Genomic DNA, 27,500 nt, shown 5'->3' on the forward strand with positions numbered 1-27,500 from the left:
AAGGTTCCCTGGCCTGAAAAGCAGCGTTGAATACAACACCTCTCAAGAATCTGAACTATTTACAAGGGAAGTAGGCAGGGCAGGGCAGGGACTATGTAATTTGAGCCCATTCCACAGATAGGTGGTTTTCGTACTAATCTCTCGAAACATGTTGTGCAGGTACGGTTATAACAGTATTATAATTTTGATTCATGTTAAGTTTCACGCTCGCCATGAGCGTCGTTTTGTCGTTTGAATTCGCAAACGTTCGTGTAACCATCGGACTTCTATAAAAATTTATGCCAATCTTGCCGCTTCAGTGATTCTCGTGAGACGAGAGTCTCGTCTCTAGAGACGAGTGTCTCGTCTCTCGAGGCGAGACTCTCGTCTCTAGAGACGAGACACTCGTCTCGCGAGAAACGAGGCGAGACTGGTAACTTACTTTTGAGCAGTACTGTACTGATGCTGTGCATTTTGAGTTTTTATCTGGGCAACATAGGAACAGTATAAACTGCAGTTTACTAACTATGGATTACTGGTTTACATATGACATCATGGGGGCCATGTTGGATGGCAAGAACAATAACCTGTCTCTCCGATGGGAACTAAACTTTATTATTATGCAAAATTTGCAAAAAGAAATTGTAATGTGTTGCCGTCCAACATGGGCTCGATTTCTGCCGCTCACTCCTGTTTGGGTATCCTACCCGAGAAGAGATGTGTGGACGCATGAGTGATAGATTGTGTCTGTGATGTTAATTCAAAATATAATTTACGCAAAGTCAATAGGTGTGGGGAAATGGCATTTAGACATCCCAAAACATTGATTTTCACAAAACAGTAAGTACATAACAATGCTTAATAAAGTACCCGTGAAGTAAAAAATATCTTTTGATTATTTTAAAGATCTTTGCAAATGAAGGAAAATGGTGTTTTCTATTTTGGAAGATCTTCTCTTTAAATAAGTTTTTGTTTTAAAATTGATGACACTCTTGGAAGTCAAAAAGCGGCACCCATTAAGATGTTGTCATGTCAACACTCTCGTTTCCAGTCTGTCACTGTCGCAAATTAACCAAATATTTCGGATTTTGAACAGATACAAAAAAGCATGTGCTGCCCTGGCATAATGCTTTACATCTCTGTACAATAAGTTTACCAATATTGAACATGTCATAATTATTACAACAATAAACGACAAAATCAATCTTGCGTTAAATAGACCAGCAACAAAAAGTGGTTGCCATGACAACAGCATATTGTGCTAACAAGAATGATATACTTGTTGCAGCTGTGGTTTCTATGGTAACCCTGCATGGAGAGGCTACTGTTCGGTGTGTTACCGAGAGGTGTATCTAAAACAGCAAAGGGCGCGAGCTGCATCACAGAGCAGAGAAGCTGCATTTGCAGGAGGGGCTCATAACTTACAAAGTGAAGGTAGAAGATTATATAATTATCATACTGTACAATGTTACATGTATTTACCCTCTGATTTAAGGACGGTGCCTACCAATTCAAAGGTATTTTTGTGCGGTTTACTGAACATTCAGGAAAAGCAGATCTTAACCCTTTGATGTCCAAACCGGCTGAAACCGCCCAGACTTAGTATTACACACTGTACTCTGTCTAACGCCAGACGATTTTACTCGTCAATGGGGAACCCCTGGAAGTCAATGGGTTAACATATGTTATTTAAATCCAAGAAGAAAATTGGGGGTAACTACGCATTTTTACAATATTTGTAAAAAGCTTTAAAATACAATATGCCATTCGTTTCCAAATTGAAGCTTAATTATATTATTTATTTAAATTAACACTAGTAAGAAATTTATACAGTAAATTTAATACATTTACAATCCTTTCTTGTGAAGAATACTAGATCCCCGATCCATTTTGGCTTCAGTGAAAATAATGACAGTACCTACACATGATTATTAGTTGTTGTCTCATTGGACCATGTCTTCTGTGGGGCAAATTGTTTAGCTATTTGATTCACCTGGTGATACATAAGAAAAGATAAATTAATACATTAAGTACCAAAACAAGACAAAATACCGTAAATATTTTGAACAATTCAAGGCTAAACACAGGTTACATGGGTACATGTACTGTAGGAACACTTCAAAAGCCCGTAATGTGAGTGCCAAAGCTCCTAGAGGCTGTCCTTAGCAAATTTCACCTTTTATTTACCAACAACTTCAAGTTTTACATTTTCTCACTTGTGCTGAACATTGCTCAGTGTCGATGTATTTAGAATACCTCGTGTGAAGCACACCTGCTCTTGGTCTATGACATCTTGAAAGATTGGGTTTGGTCTCAGTTGAAATACAAAACACCACTGTGAAAATACCTACATGTTCATATAAATAACCTAAAGTATTTTCTTAAGAATTATTGTTAAAATTAATCTTGTCTGCAACTTGTCAACTGATCATAATCCTATTACTGGTAATTTTATATCAGTTGAATGAACCAATCATGTGCTTACAGCTTTAGATCACAAGATTCTAATTGGTCACAGGACATAATTAAATTTTCACAACACATGCACTAATATCTGGACTGTACACTTTGTGCATGAACATTTTCATCAGCTGATACCTCAATGCACTCGTCGTGTTCTTGTCCACAGGGTTTGTGCTACTCCTTGAAGTCCTTGAAAAGCCCTGGAATTTAGTTTTAATTGGACTTCCGGGGCGCTTGAAAAGCCCTTGAAAAAAGGATTTGGTGGGAAACTGCTTGAAAACTCCTTGAATTTTTGCTTGGGTGAAAATTGTTGAGATCGCATCATGCTAAGTTAAAGACTGAGACAGTTCAAAAATTGAGCCCAAATTTGACTATTGAAGATAAGATTAAATGCAAAAAATAGAATGCTAGGTGTGTCCACTTAACTCACAGGACATGCAGGCTTTTTCAGCAAAGAAAACACTGAAACATGATGTACACTATATGGCTTGATGTAGAAATCTTCTCACATACATTCATTGAAAACTTAATTTCTTGTTCTTGAAAACTCCTTGAATACTCCTTAAATTTTATATTACACAAAATCCAGCACAAACCCTGTGTCCAGGGAACATTATGCAGGGTGACCTATGACTAATGACTTCAGATATTCATAGATTTTTTTAGTATTATTTTGAGACTTTATATGTATTAAACTTTGTTTCATTTCTTGTAGGACATGAGGAAGTGGAAACAGGGAAGCTTAAATTTAACAAGTTTGAAGAAAAAAAGAAGTTTCAGTTGGAGTCAAAGAAGTAAGAGGCAGATACAGGGTTTTCAATAAGAGGCAGCCATTGCATGTGAACTCAACGGCTATTTTTCGTTAGAAATAACCCTAAATTTTACGAACAACATGAGGAACATTTGCACAGAACATGAGCCTTGTATTGGTTTTGTTCATGAAAAACAAAATAGAGGCCCAAATTCTGAGTTATTTCAGCACAAATTCTGTTTCATTGTTTATGTCAAATTGAAAGGCATAGATCGAAGATCAAACAGATTTTGAGGCAGCGGTCCAGCAATCCAGTACGTGGTGTAAGCTGCCTGATTTGCAAACTACATTTTGAAGGGTGACAAGACGACATTTTTGGTCATGACAGATGAAATACATTTAATGTAGCTGTATAGAATGCAAAGGAGCCATAATTAAAGGGGCTATATCATGCTATTTTATCATCTGTTTAAAACCCAAAATATGTCTTGCCGTCAACTGAATTCCAAAAAAAAAATTAATTGGAGTATTCATGTACTCTCTCTGAATTTAAAAAAGCCAAAATTTAATGATATTAACTTGTTCTGTTCAAATACCCTAATCCATGCTCCAGTAGGCAGGAATTGTATTCTACATGTAAGAGGCACAAATTTCAAAATTTTTCCTCCACCCCCCTGCAAGCTCGTGCCTCAGCACTCGAAAAGCGCATTGTCCATTTTCCACCAACTCCTCAGGTTTTGCCACCTACTACAATTCCTATTGAAAACCCTTAGATTCCATTTTACATTTTTTGGCATGTCTGTTCACATTTTTTAAAAAATTTCCCAGGTATTAATATTAATATTAATATTAATAGTAATTAAATAGTAATAGTAATAGTAATAGTAATTATAATTATTATTATTATTATTATTATTATTATTATTATTATTTGTATAATAGAATAATATAGTTATGCTTAGTCTGAGGTCTGTAGTCAGTAGCAAACACAAAACTTTCTTTATGATTTTATTCCTCCAGGCAAAGTGTTAAGAAACTATTTAAGAAGAGTCCTGGTAGGACATCGTTACCAGATGGAAGTCCAGCTGCAAATGCTTTTCCATCCCTAGGTAAACTGCAACGAATTGGACTCTTTAGGACAAAACAGGGTTTTATTTAAAAATTTGAGATGATTATCTTAATTCATACCAAAAGTATTTTTTCTATTCAATTACTGGTAGTATCACAGTGCAGTATTTTCTATTCAATTATTTTTATTAATAAATCTTCAGCAAAGTTAGCCTTAAGTTCTTGACATTTTTACCGTAAAATTCTCGGTAAAAAACTATTTTAATTTGGAATGTGTTGACATGGAGATTCTGAAACTAGAGATTCTGAAAATTTTGACTCAGAGATAGCATTCCAATACCTTTTAAAAAGTAACTACATTTAACGGTCTCATGATAACTGGAAATTACCCATTGGCCAAAATTTTCTTTATTTTGATTTGCCAAGGTAAGTGGATGCATGAAATGAAGCAAAGTCCAATTTCTATTGATTTTTAGTTGAGCCCTCAAAGATGGCTAGTGGTTTCCGTGAGTTTTTGAAGACACTCAAAAAGCCTGCTGCTCAAGATGTCAATGAGAAATGCAAGTTGTAAGTTGAACACAATTACTTGCTTGTAATGCTCTATCAAATTTGCAACCACACTGTAAACTGTAATGTTTTGAAGTTATTGCAGGTGGCAGTCAACTAGCAGCAAAAATTCACTGTTTCATGTATATTTAAAGGCGATGCTACATGGACATTCCTCTATTTTGTTAATAAGATTACTTATGATAATCATAATGATGATGATGATGATGATGATATTAATATATTCCGACAGTTACTTTCTCTAGAGAGCTACATTGTACAATCTTGGACAAAACTGTTGAGATAGTGACACACTTCCCTTCCCACTCCCCTCTCCCCTCTCCTCCCCCCTCAGTTGATGTTGCTACATATTGTCATCTGTCCTGTAGTTTAATTATTTATGACCAATATTCATCAAGGGCGGCTATTAATCGGATAATTTTCTGGAGTTTTTTCTAAACAGGTTTTTTTCAAGATTTTAGATATACAAAATTTTCATAAAGGTATATTTGTTACTTAAGGAAAAAAATGATATTTCTTTTTATTATTTCTTTAGCATGTTTTTGTCTTTTAAAAAATCCAAAATTAACAGAATTTTAGTGTACATGTACAATACTTGTAATGTTACTAAATTTGTAAACTTTTGTATCTATAGGATAGTTTTTCGATAAAGAGTTTTAAGTTCCTATTTAGAAAAAGAATACAATAAACAAATAATAATAGTATTTAATATTATGATTGTTATTATTATTATCATCATCATCATCATCATCATCATCACAATTATTTATATTGCCATGCAGGTTTGTCCAGCGGATGTTAAGCGATTCATCTCTCAGTGTGGACCAACAGAGTGAGATTGTACACGACTTTTATGGGGTAAGTGTTGATTTAATAGGGAACTTGAGCTCAAGAGGTTTTTAAGCTGTGGATGGCAACCAGAAGTAACCAGAAATGTAATTCAGGCAATGTTAAATTGCAAGCCAATGCAGTCAGCGGTCTCCTCCTCAAGTGTATGTGATCTGTGGGGTGGCCGCAAATTTGCTTATCTCACGACTTACATGGCATCTCATGCCAGCTTTTTTGAGCTGATCTTTCCAGATCTGTTGCTTAAGGACGGTGCCTACTATTGTCATTGCGCATACGTTCTGTGCATCTCGAGATACTTGGCTCTCTTATGGGTTGTGCTTATTAATACAGGGATATTTTTGTGTGGTTCAAATCTGTGCGGAGAAAGCAGAACTTAGCAAGTGCTCTTAGTATCCAAAAAGAAAATTGGGGCTAACCACACATTTTTCAGATATAATTAAGCTTCAATTTGGAAAAAAAACGCCATACATTGCTTTGTATTAAAAAAAAATTGCCTGGTTACCCCCAATTTTCTTTTTGGATTTCAATAACACTTGTTAAGATCTGCTTTTCCCACATATTCAGTGAGCCGCGCAAAAATACCTTTGAATTAGTAGGCACTGTCCTTAAGCGAATCTTTGCGGATTCTGGCTCCCAGCCCGCCCCTCCCTGCTCTGGGCATTGGTAAGTATTGGGTCAGGTGAGTATTTTCCCCTGAATTCTTTCAGTGTGACTGTGCCAGTTGGCGGCTGCATGCAGGGGTGGTTCCCGCTTGCAGGGTTGCCATGGATACCTCCTTGCTATGCCTGAGGCGCTCAGGCTCCTGTCCAACTTTTAAGGCACCAGTTCCCAAGCTCATCTATTGGTGATGAGTTTAATGAGTGTACATGTATGTACATGTAGAAAGCTGGTGATTGTGTTAACTTAAAGGTTAAAATGGCTACTGTAATTCTTAAAGTGTATATGACAGATTTTCTTTTATTTACTCAATGGAAAACAATATGGTTTTCCTTCGTGGAAGGTTCTTTATCCCATTGACTCCCAGGAGTTCCCCACTGACGAGTAAAATCGTCTGGTGTTTGGGCAGGTTAAAAGTAAGAATTATTATTAAAACAGTATAGGATTCGACTCTGTTTTTGGACTTTGAGGGTTTGTAATCTGGCGGCGTATGTGTAAAATTTCTCTTCAGAGGTAATGGCGATGCAGGGATCGCGTTAACGCAGAAATTGTGCATTTTTACGCAAATAAAATCCAAAAAATGCATCATCGAAATTTTAATGCATGCCAGGATGCAAGGCACTGACTTAAATAACTCACACAACTTGCTTTGATTTGTCAGTATATTCTGTTGTTTGTAAAACTGTTGGAGCAATCTGTGATCATAATTGAAGTTCTAAGAAATGGGATTTAAAACATCTAAAAAGGTTAAAACTAAATTTTCGACCGCCTTCTGTGGTCTTCTTCAGAGGAATGTACTCTGCAAGTCACTGAATGCAAATATATAGCAAAAGACGTCACTGTTCGTTGCTCCTAAGGGAGGAAACCAGTGATGTGTAAACCCTTGGAAAGGGTGCTCTTTCATTAACAGAGTTCTTGTCCAGGAATGAATGTAACGGCTCTAGAAAAAGCCTTTGTGGGCCGGTCGTATGCATATGCATATGCATCAATATTAATTCCAAGTTGGTTACTCTCTTTTTTTCATAATCAAAAACATACTCTTTTTCTCTCACAGAGGGTCACCAAGATTTTGGGACCCCCAAAAAATGCTTGGGACCCCAAAATGGCCGAACATGCGGGTCCAGGAACCAGATTGAAAAATCCTCGGTCCATCCCTGGCGATGATTACTAAACCACAGAAGACTATGTGACAGATTATCAGGGAAAATGTGTATTAAGGAATCGTGTGTTTTTGTTGCACACAATGCAATATCCGGTTATTGTATGACTCCCATTGATAATTATTATTGTTAAGAAAAAAAAGTATGAAATATTTTTAAATACCATTGTAGAGACTTGCAAAGCATCTGTTTACTGTGTTTGATTGGAATTAAGGCCTTTAACAACAGTTTTAAATGTAAACAACTATCCACAATCACACTTAACCCAATCATTGGATCACAGAATGTGGACTGTGGACTTCGGACTAGAGAATTGAAACTGGATATTGACCAACAAATTATAACAAAAACAACCACTGAAATACTGTGCACTTAAAGGACGTCACCGAAAAATCCTTCGAACAAAGTGTAGGCTTCCTGTAGCCTCTTTCTATTTTCATGAACTGTTTGATAATTGATATTACCTCATTTTATGTTTTGTTTTTATAAGGCCATGGCAGAACATCTTCAAATCCATCCTCTTTTCCAAAACCAGCCACAAGAAGTTATTGACAAAACTCTGGATGGTGTAGAAAAGTATGTCATGACAAAGCTGTATAGACTGTAAGTAGCGATCTTTGACGCTTATTATTTCATCCTTTTGCTACATCCCCCATTGACAGGTAAAATTATTGTCTTGTGTCAGGCAGAGTAAAATCTTTAAGTGTCGCCCTGGGAAGGAATGGGTGACATGTAATTATTAATTTTGAGCTACATCTACAGGTACACTGTACCTGATATTTTATATTGCACTCTCTGCTTACTTAAGTATAACTAAATAACTGTTAATAATTATTGCATGTAAGTTTCATTATCCAAAGGTAGTTTCATTTCATTACTACCTAAACAATTCACTGGAGGCTTGAACACAAGGAATCAATGTGTGATAGGACAAGTACATGTACAAGATGTACCTTGTCAAGGTGTGGATTGGTGATTTTGTAAATCAGTCGCTGACAAACATAAAAAATGGCAATAACAGATTCTAACATTGCAAACCTCATTGTTTGTTTGTGTTTTTTGAGATCTCATTCACTGTAATTTGCATTTTGGAGGAACCTCTCTTCTAATGTCTGTGATGCAAAACATTGAATTCACCAAAACTAGGGGAAGGGGTTATTTCTTTTAGTATACCACATCCTTGTTTTTAACTATAATAAATTTTGCTGTTTTGATTTTACTTACAAGCTTTTTTTGTTTTTTTGTCTGTAGAGTTTTCTGCCCAGCCTCAACAGATGATGAATCAAGGGACCTAGAAAATCAGAAGCGCATTAGGAGCTTTAACTGGATTTGCCCACAGCATCTTGATGCTGCTATAAATACTGATAATGACAAAGTGCAGCAGTTGATTGAAGATTCACAACAGGGTAACAGGCATTTTGTCTTACGGTAGATCCAGTGAAACTACCTCTAGGAAGTGAAATACAACAACATGTCATGGGTATGCGACAGATTCAGATGAAATGAACATAGCTTGACATAGCCTTAATAAAGCTCAGTAACATTCTTGTTTTAGAGTGTGGCATTTGAATTATACATTACGCAAATCATTAGAAGTGATTCAAATGACATTTTATCATCTCATCACATCACCTGCATGACTATTAAGTTGGGTTTTCTCTTCATTATTTTCAAAGATCTGGTAGAAATAAACACTAGAAGAGCTCCTCAGGATAAGTTGGCATGCATCGTTCGGTGCTGTAAAAATATCTTCAGTATCCTTTTTAACAGTATGTGCAAAATTCTCAATCCCTTTGGTTTAACCAATTATTTTTACATTAATTTTATTTATATGAAGCCCTCTCCAAATGCCTTTTTCAGAGTGGGCTAAGAAAATTAATGCAGGCTCCGTAAGAATCCCCTAATGATACTGCTACCAGGTGGTTTGATAAGTCATTTATTTTGATGCAGCGGTATGCAGTGCCATTGCATTCTCATGGGTTGGACTACCGTTTAAGCTTGGGTTTTGCAATCCAATGCAATGATCTCATCTCTACCATCAAAAAAGCATTATATGTCTCTGTGCGCTTATCTCCGAGATCCAGTCCGCTCAGGGATTGTTACCTCAGAGAAATTGCATGGCGCATGCATGCGTATTATTTACCAAGAGATAGACCTGAGGAACGCTTTCTAGTTCGAATCCAATTTATCCATGAGCTGGCTCACAGGAACCTTTGATTTTCTTTAGATGCTTGCATAACATCTGACTGGCAAAATTTTGATCTTTGATTTTTATCCAAAGAGTGTGAGTTTTGGATCTCATGGTCTGCCATTACTCATGTTCAAAACTGACCGTTTGGACATCAGAGGGTTGGATCCAGGGAAAAGGGACATCATTTACTCACTAGGCTGTTATACACAGCCTTCTTGTAAAGCAGGGTTATTAAGTTCTTCAGGGTGGGGATAATTTATACACATTTATACTTTTAGATAGATATATTATAGCTTGTAGTGTTGTTATGCCTGATCAATTCACCGTGTCTAAAATTAATAAAGTTATTACTTACTTACTACTTACTATGCAAAACACAATTTTAAAGGTCTGAAAGCACGAAAGTCCTGTGCTGCATATTAGGCTGATTTAGCAACAGAACGGGAACGTCAGTGGCGACGTCGCGCGCAGCAAAACTACCAATGAGAATTTAAATAGAGAAGAAAAGAGTGGAGTCTATTCTATTCTCAATTCTCATTGGTGTTTTTTCTGCACGCGCCGTCGACCACTGACGTTCCCGTTCTGTTGCTAAATCAGCCTATTAATTCAGATGCTTACACATGCATTGCATTCTTAAACTAGTGAGTTTTTGACGTCATCTTCTCTTCGATCCAGGTTGTCAAGATTTTAAAGGTAGAAATGGTGGACCATTAAACAATTAAAATGAACAGGTGTCCTTTTTGAATCAAGGCTTAAAACTTGGGTCACTCAGTGTTTAGTTATATAAGCGTTTTTTAATCGAGAGAAAAATAAGAAATGATTTTTTGGTCTTAATAGGTTGTGTAGTAAGTTATATCTTCATTTCATTAACACTAGACACTGCCAAGATTTGAAAAAAGACTGGTTGCCCTGCCCTGTAATTTAGAGAAGGCTGGCATAATATGAAACTCTGATTAGTTTAGCTTTGTGCAGGTTACTTGTTAATTTATGAACAACCATAGTTAAAAAACCTTAAGTTGTTACCAGAAATAATCCATCTTTCAACACCAGCTGGAGGAGCAGTTAGCGCAGATGATTTTCTTCCCTGTCTCATTTATGTTGTGTTAAAAGCTAATCCTACTTTGCTACATTCCAATGTACAGTAAGTATCCATGTCTACATTTTCTGGCCAAAAGCACAAAAAATATAGATGCAATATTCTTTTATTTTATTTTTAAGTCAATGCTTTATTATCATTATTATCATTATCATCATTATTTTGCAGGTACATATCTCGATTTTGTAATCCAAATAAATTGATGATGGGCGAAGCTGGTTATTACTTCACAAACTTGGTAAGTAAATCTTAGATTATTTCATGAGCACGCATGACATGATGTAGTAAAAAAATCAACAAGGTGCAAGTAGCCAAATTTTTGAGGAAAACAAATCCTATAAAATAACAAAGGTCGAAATAATAATTTTGTCTCGTATAAATAATTGGTAATTAAACTGAGTGGAGTGCAATTTGGTCTGAAATCATACGTGTGATTTCAAAATCGAATGAGCGCACAGTGCGAGTGAACTGTTTTTATCGGTGGTGAGGAAAATTCAGTAAACCAACGATGAGGCTAGAAATTTATTATTGGGGGTTGAGAATTTAATAAATACATGTATATCACCTTTTACTAAGCAAGTTTAGTTCGAGCTCAGTACTGTGAGTCATGGCCTGGGTTTCTTCCGAGTTTAAATTAGGGAGCTTAAGCACGCGCAGTTTTGAGATGCGGACGGCAACCGGACCTGCGCTGTTTTCCCTTTTAACTTGTCTTTACACAACCACATTTACATTGGTGAGTATCCTTTCTCCATTAGAGATGATAAGTAAAAAAAATCTGGGAGACACCACTGTTCCCGGCTCGCGAAATGTTCTCTTCCGGTTGTCGTTCTGGTCTGAAAAAACGCGCGTGCTTAAGCTCCCTAGTATTTGCACTGGGGCCGTTCACTGAACAGGAAGAAATAAGGAAGAGAAACTTACAGCAAGACCCTGAAAAGATTTAGTAATCATCACGCGTGATGATAACATAATAACGATTATTTTTTTACTGGAAATTTTAAATGCAATACAGGCAGCGCCTTGGTGACAGTCTTCAATATCGGGGAGTGGCCGAGTTCCTTACTGATGTTGCGCATTAGGTTTTACTAATTGATCGCTATTTCTGCAAGTACATATACTGTATGCCCAGAACAGATTACTCGGAACTGTTGATCCTCTTACGACCACGTGGCTCAACGAACCGCTGTGTGGAAATCGGACTTGTTTGTTCTAACCAACAAACACGAGTTTTGCTCGCAATGTACAACGAAAATCTACATTCGGTCCTCACCAATGTTAAGGAATTAACCTTTCTTTTCCCCTCCACAGTGCTGTGCTTTGTCATTTATTGAGAAGCTTGATGCACAGGCGCTGTCCATGTCACAGGAAGAATTCAACAGGTACTAAATAATGTCATGTTGAAAATCAGTGTAACCTCGTTCTTAAAGTGAGTTCAAGTAAAAAATATATATATTTGGTGATGTCCCAGTAGTTGCCTGGCAACGGGTGGGACGGGTTTGAAACACGGTTACAATAGAGCGAGTTTCAATCGAGTGTCGTAAAACCCAAATCAAAGTAATTACTTTGGCGAAGCAAAAAAGACGGAGACAATCCAGTAAACCAATCAAAACTCGACGTAATTACACGTAGCCGACACAAACCGCGGGAAAACGTGCACGCGCGCGCCACGATTGGTTTGGGTTTCACTTCTGATTGGTTGAAAGAATGGCGCGGGAACTTTGAACCAATCACGAAGTGAAGTAATGCAAAACCAAAGCAATTCGCTAATTACTTTCGACACTCAATAGCCCATTTCCGAGTTGCTGCATGCCTCAGTTGCAAAGCGAGTCCTGGTGCACAACCATTCAAATGGAAATGAGTTGCCTATTCTTAATTTCCCTTACAATAGTTAAGCACCAAGACTCACCTCGAAACCGAGACTAACTGCAACTCGGAAATGACCCATTGAAAACCACTCTATTCTGTTGAACAAATTTGTCCAACATGGAGTAATGTCTGAAAAGTCTTTTTGGTGTATGATGCCTCGTAAGCGGAGACAATGGTTACAATTAAATGTAACACCGATAAGAATGAGAGTTAATTTCTTGGACTCCCTTTCGACAAGAGACTCGAGTGAACTAAAATTGCCAGTTATCAGCGGTTGCTGGAACAAAACGTATTTATTTTTGTTAGTGTGTGTCTCACGATTTCTTTTTGACGTTGAACCATTGACCCCTGGGAGTGACACTAGATTTTACTTGGTCTAAGGCCAAACGATTTTCCTCGTCAATGGGGGACGGTTCAAAGAGTCAATTGGTTAAAAACCCCTACTGTCACTCAAAAACGTTGTCTCCTTTAAGCAACTGTTTCAACATCGTCATCAACGTCATCATCATGATAATCGTCATCGTCAAAATGGCTAAACGCCTAAGGGCTCTACCAAGTGAGAGAATGCATTGATGAGAGGCGGGCCTGCCTTCCTACTAAAAGATGTCTTACGCTAACATGTGCCTTCAAAGGAAACACGAAACGTTTGGTTACCGGAAATTCTCGTGACTCCCAGGATGTCAACTTTCTCATTGCTTGCGCTCACTGTTTTGCAAGCCAGGTTTGTGAGACGGGACTAACGGTTTTTAGCCCTTATCCGAAAAGAGTAGTACAGTATGTTCCTTTGTCTGTTTATGTTTTTGCTTCAAGAAAAATGTACGGGGATGAGACTGATAGCTCCGAAGAAATTACGCCAACACCAGACCCTCCAGTGATGTGCAAGGGACTTGAGCTTATGAAGGTCAGTTGAACGGTTTGTTAGAAAGTAAATGCGTTTGCAAAGGTTTAGAAAGCGCTTTCATTTGTTAACATGTGTTTTTTTTTTCTGTTCACTGAATTTGGAATGCTCTGCCCTTTATTCTTTCCTTTCTTTCGGAGGTAATTAAGGTGTCTTCTTGTTTATCATAAATCGTTGTCCTATATATCTTTTTTTATATCTCAATGATATTACGCGCGCTACGATTGGCTAATTTAGCGGACTAAATTCTATAGTACGGCTAGCTCTCCGGCGTGCTAAATTCGGAACATGTCTTGTGAAGAAATTTTTATTTGAATCTTGCAAACAATTATTTCAGAAGCCAAAAATGTTTATTCGTTTTTCGTATTTTATCACAGGCCAATCATTTGTGGCAGTTGAACGTTCCTCTTGACTTCAGTTGATTTCCTTTCCCGCGCTACTGATTACCCCGGAGATAGATAAATGTCTCGCTAACCTCGTTTTCTCGGTCCATACTGTAAGTTACAGATCCTCGTTTTTCCCGTTGATTTAAACGAAGCGCTTAGGCCGTAAATCAACGGGAAAAAATTTGGTCGTGGTCCGTAACTTACAGTACGCACCAGAGAACTCGGTTGATAACAGGAGTGTTTAAAAATGTGTATGTGGAGCACTTGGAAAACTCCGCTTGGCTTACCTCTTTTTTTGTTCACGTGACCTCGTGCAAGCGTTTTTAAGGTGTCAGAGTAAGCCACTAGTTTTTCAGTGATTTCTGTTTTGTATTACCCTCTATAAATAAAGTTGATTATTATTATTATTATTATTATTGTTATTGTTATTATTATTATTATTATTATTATTATTATTATTATTTCAATTGTGTGTGGGTCATTTAATCTCCCACAGAACTTAACGAACTAGGGTTTAGCGGCGGGGCCTGTGTTTATCTCCGGTTTTCCTTATCCAACTCCCGACAATCCAAGTAATCATTTGTCAATTTCCCCTTTGCAAGGCAAGGAAATAAGAATTTAAAGCACTAAGATTTTTAGGGTGAGCGTTTTGCTGGTAGTAGCAGATTTAAGTTTTCACGTCGTTGCGACAGAAAGGATGAATCGGGGGCTTAAGCTCGAGATGTGGGAGGCGCGGTGGCCTCATGGTTAGTGCGCTCGACTCCGGATCGAATGGGCCGGGTTCGAGTCCTGGCTGGGGACATTGTGTTGAGTTCTTGGGCAAGACACTTTACTCTCACGGTGCCTCTCTCCACCCAGGTGTATAAATGGGTACCGGCGAATTTAATGCTAGGGGTAACCCTGCGATGGACTAGCATCCACTCCAGGGGGGAGTAGAAATACTCCTAGTCGCTTCATGCTACAGAAACCGGAGATAAAGCGCCGGCCTGATGGGCCTTCTAGGCTCGTAGCAGACTTTACCTTTACCTTAGGCTCGAGATGTTTTAGGAGCCTTGGACGGCAACCGGAAGTGAACTTTCTGCAGGTCAGGACAGTAGCGTTTCCCAGAGTTTTAGACTAATCGTCTCTAATAGAGAATAGATACTATGCAATATAAAATAAGGTGTTTAAAAGGAAAACAACTCACTTCCGGTTGCCGACCGTGTTTTAAAAAACCACGCATGCTCAATAAGCTCCCTTTTGTAAGGATTCGCCCCGAACCTTTTGTTGGTCTTGGTTTTTGTTATGTGTTTGCAGACCAATCTTGAAATGCTTGGAGCTCTTAGAGAAAGACAGATGAAACTGAAAGAGGATGCTCTGGTTCTGCAAGAACAGATGACAGAATTTAGAAATAATATTGTCAAAGAGGTATGGCAAAAATACGCTCGATTGATAACTGGTGTAAAATGACAAGCCCTCTTGTGCGTGCAACATCGGGTTCCTGTCTATTCTTCAACTTCTTCTATTCACTCCTTCTACCCTTTTCGTCGAAATGTTGCGAGGCATACAATTGGTTTTTTTTTTTTTTTTTGGTTTTTCAATTGTTTTTCAAGTTTGGAGTACCACAAGGGTCAATTTTAGGACCTAAACTGTTCTCTCTTTATGTCAATGACTTTCCTGAATTTATAACCTCAGGAGAACTTTATATGTTTGCTGATGACACTACCATATTTACAGTAAGTGATAATATCGACACTATATTTAAGACCATGCAAGATATACTAGATCAAGTTCTTAGTTGGTGTAGTGCTAACAGATTGATTGCTCATGAAACTAAGTCAGAAGCCTTATTATTATCTAAACAAAGATTCATTGGCCCATGGTTGCCTTTGAAGTATGGGGGAAAATTTATTGAATTTAAATCATCATGTAAATGTCTAGGAGTAACTATAGACAGTAATCTTTCTTGGCAAGAACATACTAAAAGCCTGTTAAAATCTTTTAATAAGAAAATAGCAGTCCTCAGAAGAATCAAATTCTTGCCATCATCCATTCTACAGACCATTTATTTTAGGACTGTACTTCCAAGTGTCTTATACGGAATACTAGTATGGGGTTCTTGCTCACCTGCACTAATGGATGATCTTGAGCGTGCTCATATACGAGCTTCTAAACTTATTTACAAACTTTCAAGAAATTCGAATGCTGATCAATTAAATAAATTGAAAGGCTGGAACAATTTATCATTTTTTTATACTAAGAGACTGTTAGTAGAAGCTTATAAATCCTACTATAGATACAATACCAATGTTTTAAATGATCTAGTGATGTTAAAAGAATCATCTTACTGCCTGAGGAAATCCATGAATATCAAATTTCCAAGTCCTAAATCAGAAATTGGCAGGCTGACATTTAGGCATAGAGCTGCCATTGCATGGAATTCACTTCCTGATTCGATCAAAAAGTCTTCTAGCCTAGAATATTTTAAAAAAGACTTAGATCTAGTAAGGACTTAATTAATTCTATAAGTTATAATAAGGAATCTTCCATGATAAGAAACAGGAACGAGGAATTTTTTTATTGATCTTATCTTAATTAAACTGTGTCTGAATTTTTAAAATTTTGATGATTATTTTATCTAGTTCTTAACCATATTCTTAAATTGTAGTTCATAGTGCTATATATTTATATTTGTATTATTATTATATTTATTATTTATTTCGGTTGTTTTTCTATTTATTCACATGTACATACTTTTGTCTTAAATAGTAGATAGGCAGGTCCACATCAGGACTTCAGTCTTGCGCATTCTGTAACCTGCGTTATCAAATAAACTATGTATGTATGTATGTATGTATGTATGTACAATTCTTAATTTCTTTGCATCATTACACATCGAAGCTGGGATTCTCTTTACTGTTTTGATGATTCTGTTCTCTAGGTTGATGCCATCTTGGCTGGTACGAGTAAAGGTGACATGTACCTCAAACCATCTGCAACAAGCGAACAACAGGGAACTGCGGTGGCGGCCAGCTAATTTACTCCGGCCTTCGCCAACAGGATTGTAGCTTCTTTCCCACGTGCTCAACCTCGATTGGGCTCGTCCCGCAACGACGCTAGGATTCTACCTTCATTCTTGGCACTCAGGAATGATTATGGCATCAATTTTATTAGCCAAAGCAAAGCAAACAACGAAATATTGTGATATTGGAGGGGAAATGTTTTGGTTTTTTCCACTGGAATTTTTAAAGGAACAATTGTATTGTATGTTTTGACAACAAGGGTAACACAGGCCTTGCCGACGGTTGCAAGACTAATAGAGGTAACCTTAATACCCGTATACGCGGGGTCCAGTACAAAAAAGCGATACTAAAGCAAGAGTGGTCAAACTCATTAACCGGACAATTAATTATTACTCTCGGGATTGAGAAGGGGAACTCGTGTGATCCGAACCGTATGAAAGAAAACTCGTCTACAGCTTCGAGCAGCCTCTGCGACTACCGGTGACATGCACGGAGTATTTGCTTCTGAATACCGTCGTGCTCCTGAATACACAGTCACCGATATTTTGTTGAAGAATGCATTTCATTGATACAAGAAGAAAGACACTTAAATTGTCACCCTGACATTGATCACGAATTTATACTGCTTTGTGCTGGGCCTTTGCGTCGACAGCAAAAATCGAGCCGGGAGAGAGGGTAGGAAACGCGCATAATAGATCAGAACTGGGTATTGGCAGCCTCGGGACTTGGATTTAGAAGTAGGAATATTGTGTGTTTTTTACATGGCGAATTCAAAGCGTAAATCAAATTGGGTGCATTTCATCAAACAGCCGAACTTTAAATGAGTCTGAAATATGGGAGATCTGCTCGCTTTCCAAGCGAAGTCAGTTGTAAATCGGTCCGGTATCCACCCCAGCCCCCTCCCCCCCTAAAAATCGTGAGAAATTATAGTATCCGTAATAATATATATCACGTAAACCACCTCTTCGATTGCTGTGTAGCAAGCATGGTTTCCTGGTGGTGTAATGGTTATGACACCCGACTAGTGACGAGGAACGTGGGTTCAAACCCCGCTCAGGGAGAATTTTATTTCAAACCTTTATTCAGTTAAAAATGTGATTTGAGGTGTACAGGGTCAGGGTTTCTCTCATACATTGTTCATACATAATAATATATATATGTTTTTTCTACGAAATAGCCAGGTTATGAAAATCGTAAATTTTTCTCGTTTTCAAATTAATTGTATAGTCTACTGACCCACTTTTGGACACTCTTTTTAAGGGAATTATATTGTTAACAAGCTCCTGGTAGAATTTGTTACCACTTTTCAGGAATTCTACACGATCTGTGTTAATAAAACTTTCAAAGCTCGCGGCCTCACACGTTTTCCGACTGATTTTGATGTCTTAAGGTTTGGCTTCACTCTTTTTGTGGACAATATGATTACTGTCATATACAACACTGAAGCCAGCAGAGCTCGGGAGTGTATGGGTACCCACCAGGGGATGGTATGTGCGTCTCAAGGGCCGAAAAAGCCCATATCTGCCCTAAAAGCCCATATCAGTTTAATTTGCCCAGTCGCCCGTTTCTTAGCCTGCGAACACAGGCGTATTTCCGGCTTTCACTGGTTCCGCCGAACCAGTGACAGCCGGAAATACGTCTGTGTTCGCAGGCTACCCGTTTCTCGAAAGCGCCGAAACCTTTCAGGTCTTTTTTGGGTGTCCTAATTCCCTCCGTATCTTAAGAACGGAGAAGTTTTAAGTCAACAAACTTTGCTTTTTGTTTTCTTGAACAAGCAGAAGGCAGTTTCGTAAATGGCTTTTCGGGTTCGAAAAGTTATCGGGACTTTCGAGAAACGGGTCGCAGGCCTCGATACGCGAAGTAATGTTTCCACAAAAGTTGAAGGGGAGATTACACAGGGGCACCCAACGTCAATTTTCGGAAAATATCTGTTCGGAAGACGATATGAGATCTAGAATTTTCGGAACATTTGTTGTAAAATATCTTGCTTGCCTGCCTCGCCTAGGATTTTCGAACATCTGGAAAATGGTATAATTGCCCATTTTTAAAGGGTTTTTACCCCAAAAAGGTCACCTAGAATTTTCGGGAGCCTTTTTTCTGGCTGAAATTTTCGAAAAGGTAAGTTTTGATCCCTATAATTTGCGGATCACTAGTTTTTCAGCTAGGAAATCCGAACAGATGAAAAATTTTTAGGGGATAAAAATATGCCCATATCTACCGTTTAAATACCAAAATACGTTTAACAATGCTATGTTTAAGTGGTTTTGAACTATATTCTCGTTGGGTGCCCCTGATTACACAACGCAATGTTTGATTAATTCATTGTAGCATTACGAACTGTTACCACTACTTCTCTCGACCGTTGTGGCAACGAAAAAATTGCGGAATTGTCTGTGCATGTATCAGGTTATGTTACTCTTCGTAATTTTGCGTGCGATCTGAGTCGTGATACATTCTTCCAAAAGCCTCTTCTGGTGTGAATTGGTTTCAACTCGTGATCACAGCAGAACAATCCCTGATGTTTTGAAGATCCATTTTAAGTTGTCCTGGCCAAGTGGAGACTTCCATTTCAGTTTGACATAGGACGACTTGACAAAATTTTAAACTTTGCGGGACCTTTGGCCGAAAATTGCTTTTTGAAATCGTTGGGCAAAAGGGAAAGATTGTAATTTGTCCTTCGCCCTTATATCGCAAGCACGTGCCATTGCACTATGTAAATTACTACGTACTGAATAGGGATGGCTCGTCGGCTGTTTCGCTCTAACTATTTTCCTGTTTGATTTCAATGACAAAGCAACACTATTGACGTGGGAGACAATCCGAGACAGCAATCACCCATATGTAAGTTGCTACACGAAGCAATTGAACAAATTTCAGAAATGCAATAAGTGTCAAATATCAAAAGAGAGAGCGAGGCGCAAAGAAAAATCGCAGGGAGAAAGGGCCATGAATCAATGCTATATGTAATTATAATATTAGGTCACGCTACTAGATGTCGTGATTGTATGACTTACAATAAGGAGGGCTATAAAAAGGTACATGTTTTGTGATTGGCTGTCACTACAAGTGCGATTGTCATCTGAGAAAGTCTATTGGTCAATTTTCAATAAATAATTTTATAATGGCGTCAGCTGTTGAAATGCGAACAATTTGTTCGTGTGATGTGAGACGAGTTTGGGAGGCAGTGAGGTAAATGTCGAAGGAAAAAGAAGTTCTGCTCACCGAAAGACGGGAAGTGCTGGAGGACAAATTAGAAGAATCTCTGTTCTAACGGCAGAAGGAAAACAGAGTGTTTGGTTGCAACAGACTTTACGGGGAATGGCCATGTTTCGGCAAACACCGCCTTGCAAGGAATCGACCTTGCCTTGCGCTCCTCCGCCAAGCCCTGTGTTAGGTTGTAGACGAAATCTTGGTATGGCCGTGCTGTCGTCGTCCCCGGAATTCCACGAAGCTCAAGAAATTGCTGACATGAGCGATTCGTTGGTTGTTGCGCTTTCGAGAATGAGAGTTGAACAGTCATCTTTGAAGAGAAAAAAACATTCGGAGCACGAACGTCCCCCTGGACTTGAAAATCACGACCGAATTCACCAAGAACAGAAGAGGGCTAAGAATAACCAAAGACAATCGGGAAGCTCGTCACTCAAGAGGCAGACTTACTTGACAGAACGTTTACCAACTGGGACTGTGAATACTTCGTTTCCTGTACCAAGTACATGAAATGTTTGATCTGTTTGTGAAAGGACACGTATATTGATGGCATGGTTACATCGTCGATTTAGCATGTCGAGAACAGAGATATTAATTCACTATGGAAATTCTCTTATATGCTTTCCAGTATCTGGAAAACGCACCGACATATTAACGTTTCGAGGGCTAATAAGTTAAACTGTGAGCTTCAGGGAGACGTTACGTTTATCAAACCTTGTTTGAGCTAAAGTGTAACAAAAAAAGATAATGTATTTTAATTGAACTTGCCAAGGCAATAAAAAAATCTATGTAACTTATGTCTCATAGATATCTAACATTTGTTCAACAACCAAAAATTTTGTATTCTAAAATGCAGATGTTAGTTTATCGATTAATATATAGTGGTTTAATTTTAAGTATTATTTGAATTACTCTTGTAACCAATCTACAGCGAAAATTCTGGGCTAATAATTGTCGGAAGAGTACTAAGATGCCAGTATCGTATTTCAGACGTTTCACAAGAGATGAATGGATAATCTTACTTTATTTCATTCCACTCAGCCCATCCAGTCATGTCTGTTCAGAGTATAAGAGAGGTTCTTTTAGAAAAGGGAGAATCACAAAGACCTATTTATATTCTTGTAAAATTATTTTAATAATAAAATGCATTGCTGTATGAATTAAAATAGCAAAGAAGCAGAGATGTATTATTTTTAGATTGTATGAAACCGACTCCCTTGGAAGGGGAATATATTTGTGGCATTAAAATATATGAAAAGAAATATAGCAGCATTGGTTTTATCTCACAATAAAGTTCACATTTTATGAATAATTGTTTATTTGATTTGCTTTTATTTTAAGGAAATCTTAAGCAGTTACATCCATTCTTTAAAATAGTTTTTTTTAACATCTGAAAGATTCTGGCATTTAAAATAGGCTCTTATCTTTCATTGATGCACGGCCAATTTTCAGTGGCTCGCTAAAGAAACATGGCATTGATGGAGAATCAAACCTGGCCTTGGTTGTTCAATAGGTGGATACCACTATCCGCTGGATAAATCACTAACAGTATCAAAACCAACTGAGTTATCCAGTGGATAGTGATTTAGCTAGTGGATAGTGCTATCCACCCTTCAAACAACTGGGGCCAGGGTTTTATTTCTCAGAAAAAAAAAAAGAAATTGTGGCATGTCACGGTGGGAATCCTAATGCAATAAGAGTGGTTGGAAACAGAGCTTAATTTTCAGTATAATGTGACGATTGGAGTTAGTGCTTTGTATCACTCCTGTAAAGAGCCTTACATTATGTGGATGTCTGCCATGTATGAGCTGTTGAGATTTGATACCAAAAAAATTGGGACCCTTATAATCTTATTGATAATGATGGAGACGAGGATGTCTATAAAACTCCAGTCGTTTTGTGCCTAATTTTGGCAACTCTTAGATTAATTGTGTATTATCAAGGCCAACAGTTCTTGGTTTTTAGAATCGATGAATTTTTTTTTTTTTTTTTAATAAAACAGTTGCTTTGTTGGTTTGGTTTATCGGCTCTTCCAACCTCTTCTGACCTTGGCTGAAAATGATTGAAAATAATGGGTAGGGCTTGTAAAACTGGCAGAGCTGCTTGCTCCAGATGTTACCAACAATAATAATTATTGCCCTAAACTACAGAGAATTCTGTCAATGTCTAGTAATGTGTATCAACCAAAACTGTTGGGAAAGTGCTCTACTGGTAAACTTTACCTAACTTGTTGCGGTTGATTTTGTTAATAAGTATGGGACACAGCATTTGACTAAAGTAGAGATACTGGTACCACTTTAAGGTACCACTCATTCTTGTCACCAGAACCTAGGATCGACCCAAGGCTCTGCGAAACTCTATGTAGGACGGATATAGGAGATGGAGATGTAGGGTTCTCATAGCCAAAAATTAGCTATTTGAACCTTACGGCACCTGCTCACTCCTCAAGCTAACATGAATGCATCAATGAGAGACGCTTTTCATTGTTCTTCATGAAAACCAATGAGGAGACACTTTGTTTCAGGGTTCTCCAGAGCTCTTCTCTCCCTAAGTCAAGAGAAGAGCTCAGGGGTTGAGATTGAGTTACCACTATGAGTTTCAGCTTTGAGCACGCTCACTTGATTCACACTTAGGGATGCATTTTGATGTTGAAACCCTTTGTGCATGCGAAGGATGGAAAATTCATAGTTTTTCTCCTACTCCAGCGAAAGGTCCCTAATGTGGCAACTATACAGATTATAAATGCTTTCAATAAATTGGTTTGAATCAAACAGGAAAATGGCAAGGTGGTGGTAAATAGAATTGGCCTTTATGATGTAAATGTCAGTGCTCTTCTGACTTGGCATAAGTCCCGTAGTTGCATAACTTTGACTAAATTTAAGTGTTTTTGTTGCTGTATATGATTGCCAAATAATGTTACTGCGAATATCTTGTCATAAATTATATTTCCTTGAATTATTTTATTTTCTTCCTAATGTGTATGATAAGGATCAAAATTTCGAATTTGGATTGTTAAGAATTAAAATTCAATTATTATTATTACTTCATGATCTGTTTAAAAAATGACATTTTTGTAAAGTTGGGGAGAATCTGATTGAGTGCTTTTGGATGTTTAATATTTCATGAGTGACTGCGTTGGAAAACCAAGAATTTTATTGAGATTTTGAGGGTAATGGGCCCTTCATCCTTGATTTTCACATGATGTCATCCCAAAGCTAATAAATTACCTGGACAAAGAAGTGGGGCCAGGGTAAATGGCTAGTGTCATGCTAACATGTCAATTACTCCTCTTTGTGTGAATTTTCTTTATCAGCATTTACCTGGCATAGCTAAGGAAATGAAAATAAAATGAAAATACATCTTTTTTTACGCCCAGCTTAATTTCTCATACATACCATGAGAAAAAGCGGCGAGTGAGATTGTTCGCATAGGGTCTGGCACTAGTTAGCAATGCATTGCCGTTACATTGAACGGGATTCGAGCCCATGACCTCTGTGATACCGGTGCAGTGTTATATCAAGCCAACTGGGAGCTGGTTTCTGCTAAGGGCCGGGATTAGGGATCACAGCCCTGTGGGATCTGGAATCACAACGCGTGGGATCGGGATCAAATTTTTGCCGGTTCAGGGATCAAAATTCTCATCATTTTTGGGATCAGGGATCAAAATTTTGGGTAAAAATATGGGATCAGTTACGAAAAAATATACCTCGTCACAACCCTGTGCTGAAGTAGCGTTAATAACTGCAATGATCTCAAAACTTAACTTGTTTCATACCCGTAGTTCAAATGTACGTCATTAATACATTTTTCCTTCACTAGTTATACAAGGGTACAATAAACATACCGTACATTATTCTAACAGAGATTCGAAAGGGTTTTGCACTGGTAAAACAGTGGGGCTGATGAAAAAGGATTACAACACTGTTGATCCTTTCAGTGACATTTTGATATTTGGCTACTCTACTGTCAGGAAATTTTTAGGGTGTCCCTCTAAAATTCATTTTTTTGGAAAATATCTTAAAACCGAATTCCATGCATGACCTAATACTTTTTTTTTCAAATTTCGAGATCCAACACGTTACTAGTGTGAGAGAAAGATATCGGGTAAAACTTGACGTATTTATGAAAACAAAACGCTGTTGGAAGATATTCGAGCTACTGCTCAACACATACTACACAATTTATTTCCAGTTTTCGCGCTTTTAGGTCACATCTTTATTTCCGGTTAGCCGTTTTGGTTCATAAGCAGACTCCGAATTGACTCCGAGTATTGCTCGCATCAGCTGGTGATTTTGAGGTAAATCAAAACAGGAGACCGGAAATAATCAAGAGCCCAAAAATTGCGAAAACCGGAAATGAAGTTTGTCAGATGAAGTGGGCAAATATAACGAAAGTACTGTACCCTGATATTTTGTATAGATGTGAGATACGTCTCTTTGCATTCTTTAAGACATTAAAAAAGTGTTCCTTTGTGAAACGTGCCTGCACCATAAATCAGACATTAATTGGTTCCTTTTCATGAATACTGTATGCCTGTTAAGGTGTAAACACGCCCGTGGGGCTTACGATGCGAAACTAGTTGCTTGGCAACGGGCGAAAGGACAGCTGAAAATAAGGAAACGAAACGTATGGGAGGCAATCTCGTACCCAGAGTCCTCGGGCTTTTTGGCCAGCGGGTGAGCGCCCGGAGAGACTCTGGGATAATCGACTCCATTTTCCCAGAAAACGTGGGTTCCGGTCTTATGACGTATGGTTGAGTTTAAACGGAAGCAGAAAAGAGAAAACCGTTAACAGTAGAAGTGGCGGGTTGAAAGTGTTCGAGAACAAGAATTTTAGCCTTACACACAAAGAAACTGGAGAAATGATCATTCGCTTGCTGTAAGAGCAAATGAAGATGAAACCTCTGACACTTTCGGTGAGTGTATTTTTGGTGTTTCAGCGTACATTCCATCGTTCAGAATGCAATGAGAATGCCATCGTGCAAGCAACACGATCGATAAATTTTTTGTGGAAACGACACAAATGTGCTCTTCTTCTACAATTTGATGTTTCCGTAATTGTGAATGGCTTCGACAAGACCTTATTCCACGGATTTCGCCTCAAAGAGACTGATGTAATGTTTCCCACGGTACTTTTGCAACAGCAACAGTAATCACTTTTTAGCAGCGTGAGAAAATTCCCGTGCGGTATAAGACATAGTTCAAACCTCGTCGTTTTATTATTTTTGTGATTTATATATTTATGTGGAAGAAAAAATCAAACAGCACTGAAACTAGTTTTAGATTTTGAATGACCCTCCAAATTCTGGGGCTTCCGAATTACTTACCGACTTCCTGTCGGACTGCCATTGCTACGCAATCGGCCAATCAAAAATACAGTTCAAATCGATTATCCCAGAGTCTCTCCGGGCGCTCACCCGCTGGCCAAAAAGCCCGAGGACTCTGGGTACGAGATTGTATGGGAGGGCATTTGACGATCGACAGAAACGTTGGTCAGTGGTCAATTACACCTGTGTCGGCTTTGTACCGAGCAGTAGCTTGTTTTTTTTTTTAATGAAAAATGCCGTTGTTTTAAGTCTGGAAAGAGGAAGAAAACAACCGTAAAGCGGTTGTGGCCGCTAACTTTGTTGAACTTTTATTGAAAGATAAGTAACCTTGACCTTTTTCTTCATTTTTGCCGTTTAATATCAGCAGTTGCTTCATCGGTGGGGCATTTGATGGTGTAAACTGTCAAAATAGGGGGGGGGGGGGGGGGGAAACTGAAACTTCAGAAGGCAACTTTATTTGAGTGTCTAGTCCTCTAGCACTGGAGCACTAATTGGGGATACTGTAAACTGAAATCAACTTGAGAAATTAACGCAAGTCAAAATCAAAATACACATACCCTCAAAGTATCAATTTTGTTTAAACTAGCACGGTGACCTTATCGCCTTTTTTATTGCACATTTGAGTCACACAATGCTGTCGAGAATATTTAACGAAAACCTTGTCTCAACTTCAATTAAGTAATCAACTCACCGTCTTGTTTCATCAAGGAAAAGTAAATCACGGATATACAACTGAAGAAGAAATTATAAAATACTCGGTCAAATGAAACATCAAAACGTTCTGTGCCAATATTATAAGTGATCCAACTTAACTGGAAGACATTTATAGCCGATTCGGACTCTTAAATGAGATTCATAAACTCTATTAGGAAAGTACATACGAATTCGTGAAGAATTTAAGGTGAAAACTCTTTCTTGAGGATGCAGACGACGAGTTGAGAAACTAAAACGGAAGAGAAACAAGAAATCAACCAAATATGGAAAAATATTGGTAGGGGAGGGGCAATTGAGACACAACTTGCCTTTCAGCTGGGCTTCATGAGACGCTACGTAAAGTCCTACAAGACTACTCCAGCAAACTAATGGATGTTGGCCTTATATTCGTTTGAGTGTAATGCCGCTAACTGATGATAACTGTTTGATATTTATACATGTAAAATCAAGCATAACCGAGTTATTTTTATCTATGACTAAAACTTGGAAGGGATTCAACCCTTTGTGTCAGTTCTTTTTGGTCTTGATCGGAAGCCGTTGTTACATTAAGTCACCAAAGAAAAAAATTGGTCATCTCAAGTTCCATGGCTAAATAAGAAATATGGTTAACGAACAGTCTATCGGAAATCATTTAGAAGCAAACTGTGATAATGACGAACGTCCCTGTGACCTCATAAACCGGAATTTTGCTTTTGCGAATGGAGCGCAACTGAACACCTCAGCAAACCCACGACAAAATGAAGATATTAGGCTACCACCAGCGGAAAATGTTCACATAGTGATTGTTAACCGAACGTTGTTGTACCTTGCGGCAGCCATAGTTCTCGTTTCCTTTTGCGTGACTACCACTTCATTTATTTTAACTGTAACAACGATTCCACGAAGCAGCGATTGTTCAACATTTTCAACAGGTATGATTCTGTGGCCATTTTTAACTAAAGTAAGTGACCCTTTGAACAACTACATATTACTGAATGATATGTCAAGGAAAGACGGTTCCACTTAGCCTACGTGTCGCCGTACCCTCCCCCCGTACCCTCCCCCCGTAGGTTCCACTAAGCGGGAGACTAGAGCGGTGAGCGCGTTCCCACCTGCGATTTGCACCAATAATTTTTTAATTTATTCACGATAAGTTAATACTGCTTAATCCTGATAGGATCGTAAGCTTAAATATAAAATTAAAGAAACTATATTAAACTACAAAACAAGTTAAAAAGGTCTATATACAATTACAAATTATAAACGAGAGTGCATGACCCGAGGTATCATTTACTCGGCTCATGTTAAGCATTTTTTACGAGTCAGAAGTAGCAATTGTGAATT

The 27,500-nt window shown here is 38.1% G+C and overlaps 2 protein-coding genes and 1 long non-coding RNA gene across 5 annotated transcripts in view; 2 read left to right on the plus strand and 1 right to left on the minus strand.

Annotated features, from left to right (window-relative positions):
* LOC138024697 (rab5 GDP/GTP exchange factor-like) overlaps positions 1-18,291 on the plus strand; it is a 22,284-nt gene extending 3,993 nt beyond the window's left edge. The window contains exons 2-15 of the mRNA XM_068871920.1: positions 1,268-1,413; positions 3,158-3,236; positions 4,214-4,302; positions 4,738-4,828; positions 5,611-5,686; positions 7,985-8,097; positions 8,746-8,900; positions 9,171-9,248; positions 10,712-10,826; positions 10,950-11,019; positions 12,087-12,157; positions 13,455-13,545; positions 15,225-15,335; positions 16,849-18,291. Coding sequence (XP_068728021.1) covers positions 1,268-1,413; positions 3,158-3,236; positions 4,214-4,302; positions 4,738-4,828; positions 5,611-5,686; positions 7,985-8,097; positions 8,746-8,900; positions 9,171-9,248; positions 10,712-10,826; positions 10,950-11,019; positions 12,087-12,157; positions 13,455-13,545; positions 15,225-15,335; positions 16,849-16,944 — 1,381 coding nt within the window. The 3' untranslated portion in view covers positions 16,945-18,291. The remainder of the gene's footprint in view (positions 1-1,267; positions 1,414-3,157; positions 3,237-4,213; positions 4,303-4,737; positions 4,829-5,610; positions 5,687-7,984; positions 8,098-8,745; positions 8,901-9,170; positions 9,249-10,711; positions 10,827-10,949; positions 11,020-12,086; positions 12,158-13,454; positions 13,546-15,224; positions 15,336-16,848) is intronic.
* Positions 18,292-23,369: 5,078 nt separating this feature from the next.
* Positions 23,370-26,583, minus strand: LOC138038069 (uncharacterized). Its single transcript, XR_011130181.1, has 3 exons — positions 26,486-26,583; positions 26,155-26,195; positions 23,370-23,466 (listed from the first exon to the last, which is right to left on the minus strand). It is a non-coding gene; the product is annotated as an uncharacterized lncRNA (long non-coding RNA).
* A 78-nt stretch (positions 26,584-26,661) lies between these two features.
* LOC138038068 (fibrinogen C domain-containing protein 1-like) overlaps positions 26,662-27,500 on the plus strand; it is a 9,479-nt gene continuing 8,640 nt past the window's right edge. For 2 of the 3 annotated variants that reach the window (XM_068883888.1, XM_068883887.1), the window contains exon 1: positions 26,662-27,088. In XM_068883888.1, the coding sequence (XP_068739989.1) occupies positions 26,779-27,088 (310 nt within the window). In that variant the 5' untranslated portion in view covers positions 26,662-26,778. The remainder of the gene's footprint in view (positions 27,089-27,500) is intronic. The other variant, XM_068883889.1, reaches the window with a different exon arrangement.

This window comes from Montipora capricornis, chromosome 2 (assembly GCF_036669925.1).
Source record: "Montipora capricornis isolate CH-2021 chromosome 2, ASM3666992v2, whole genome shotgun sequence".
NCBI classification, from domain to species: domain Eukaryota; kingdom Metazoa; phylum Cnidaria; class Anthozoa; order Scleractinia; family Acroporidae; genus Montipora; species Montipora capricornis.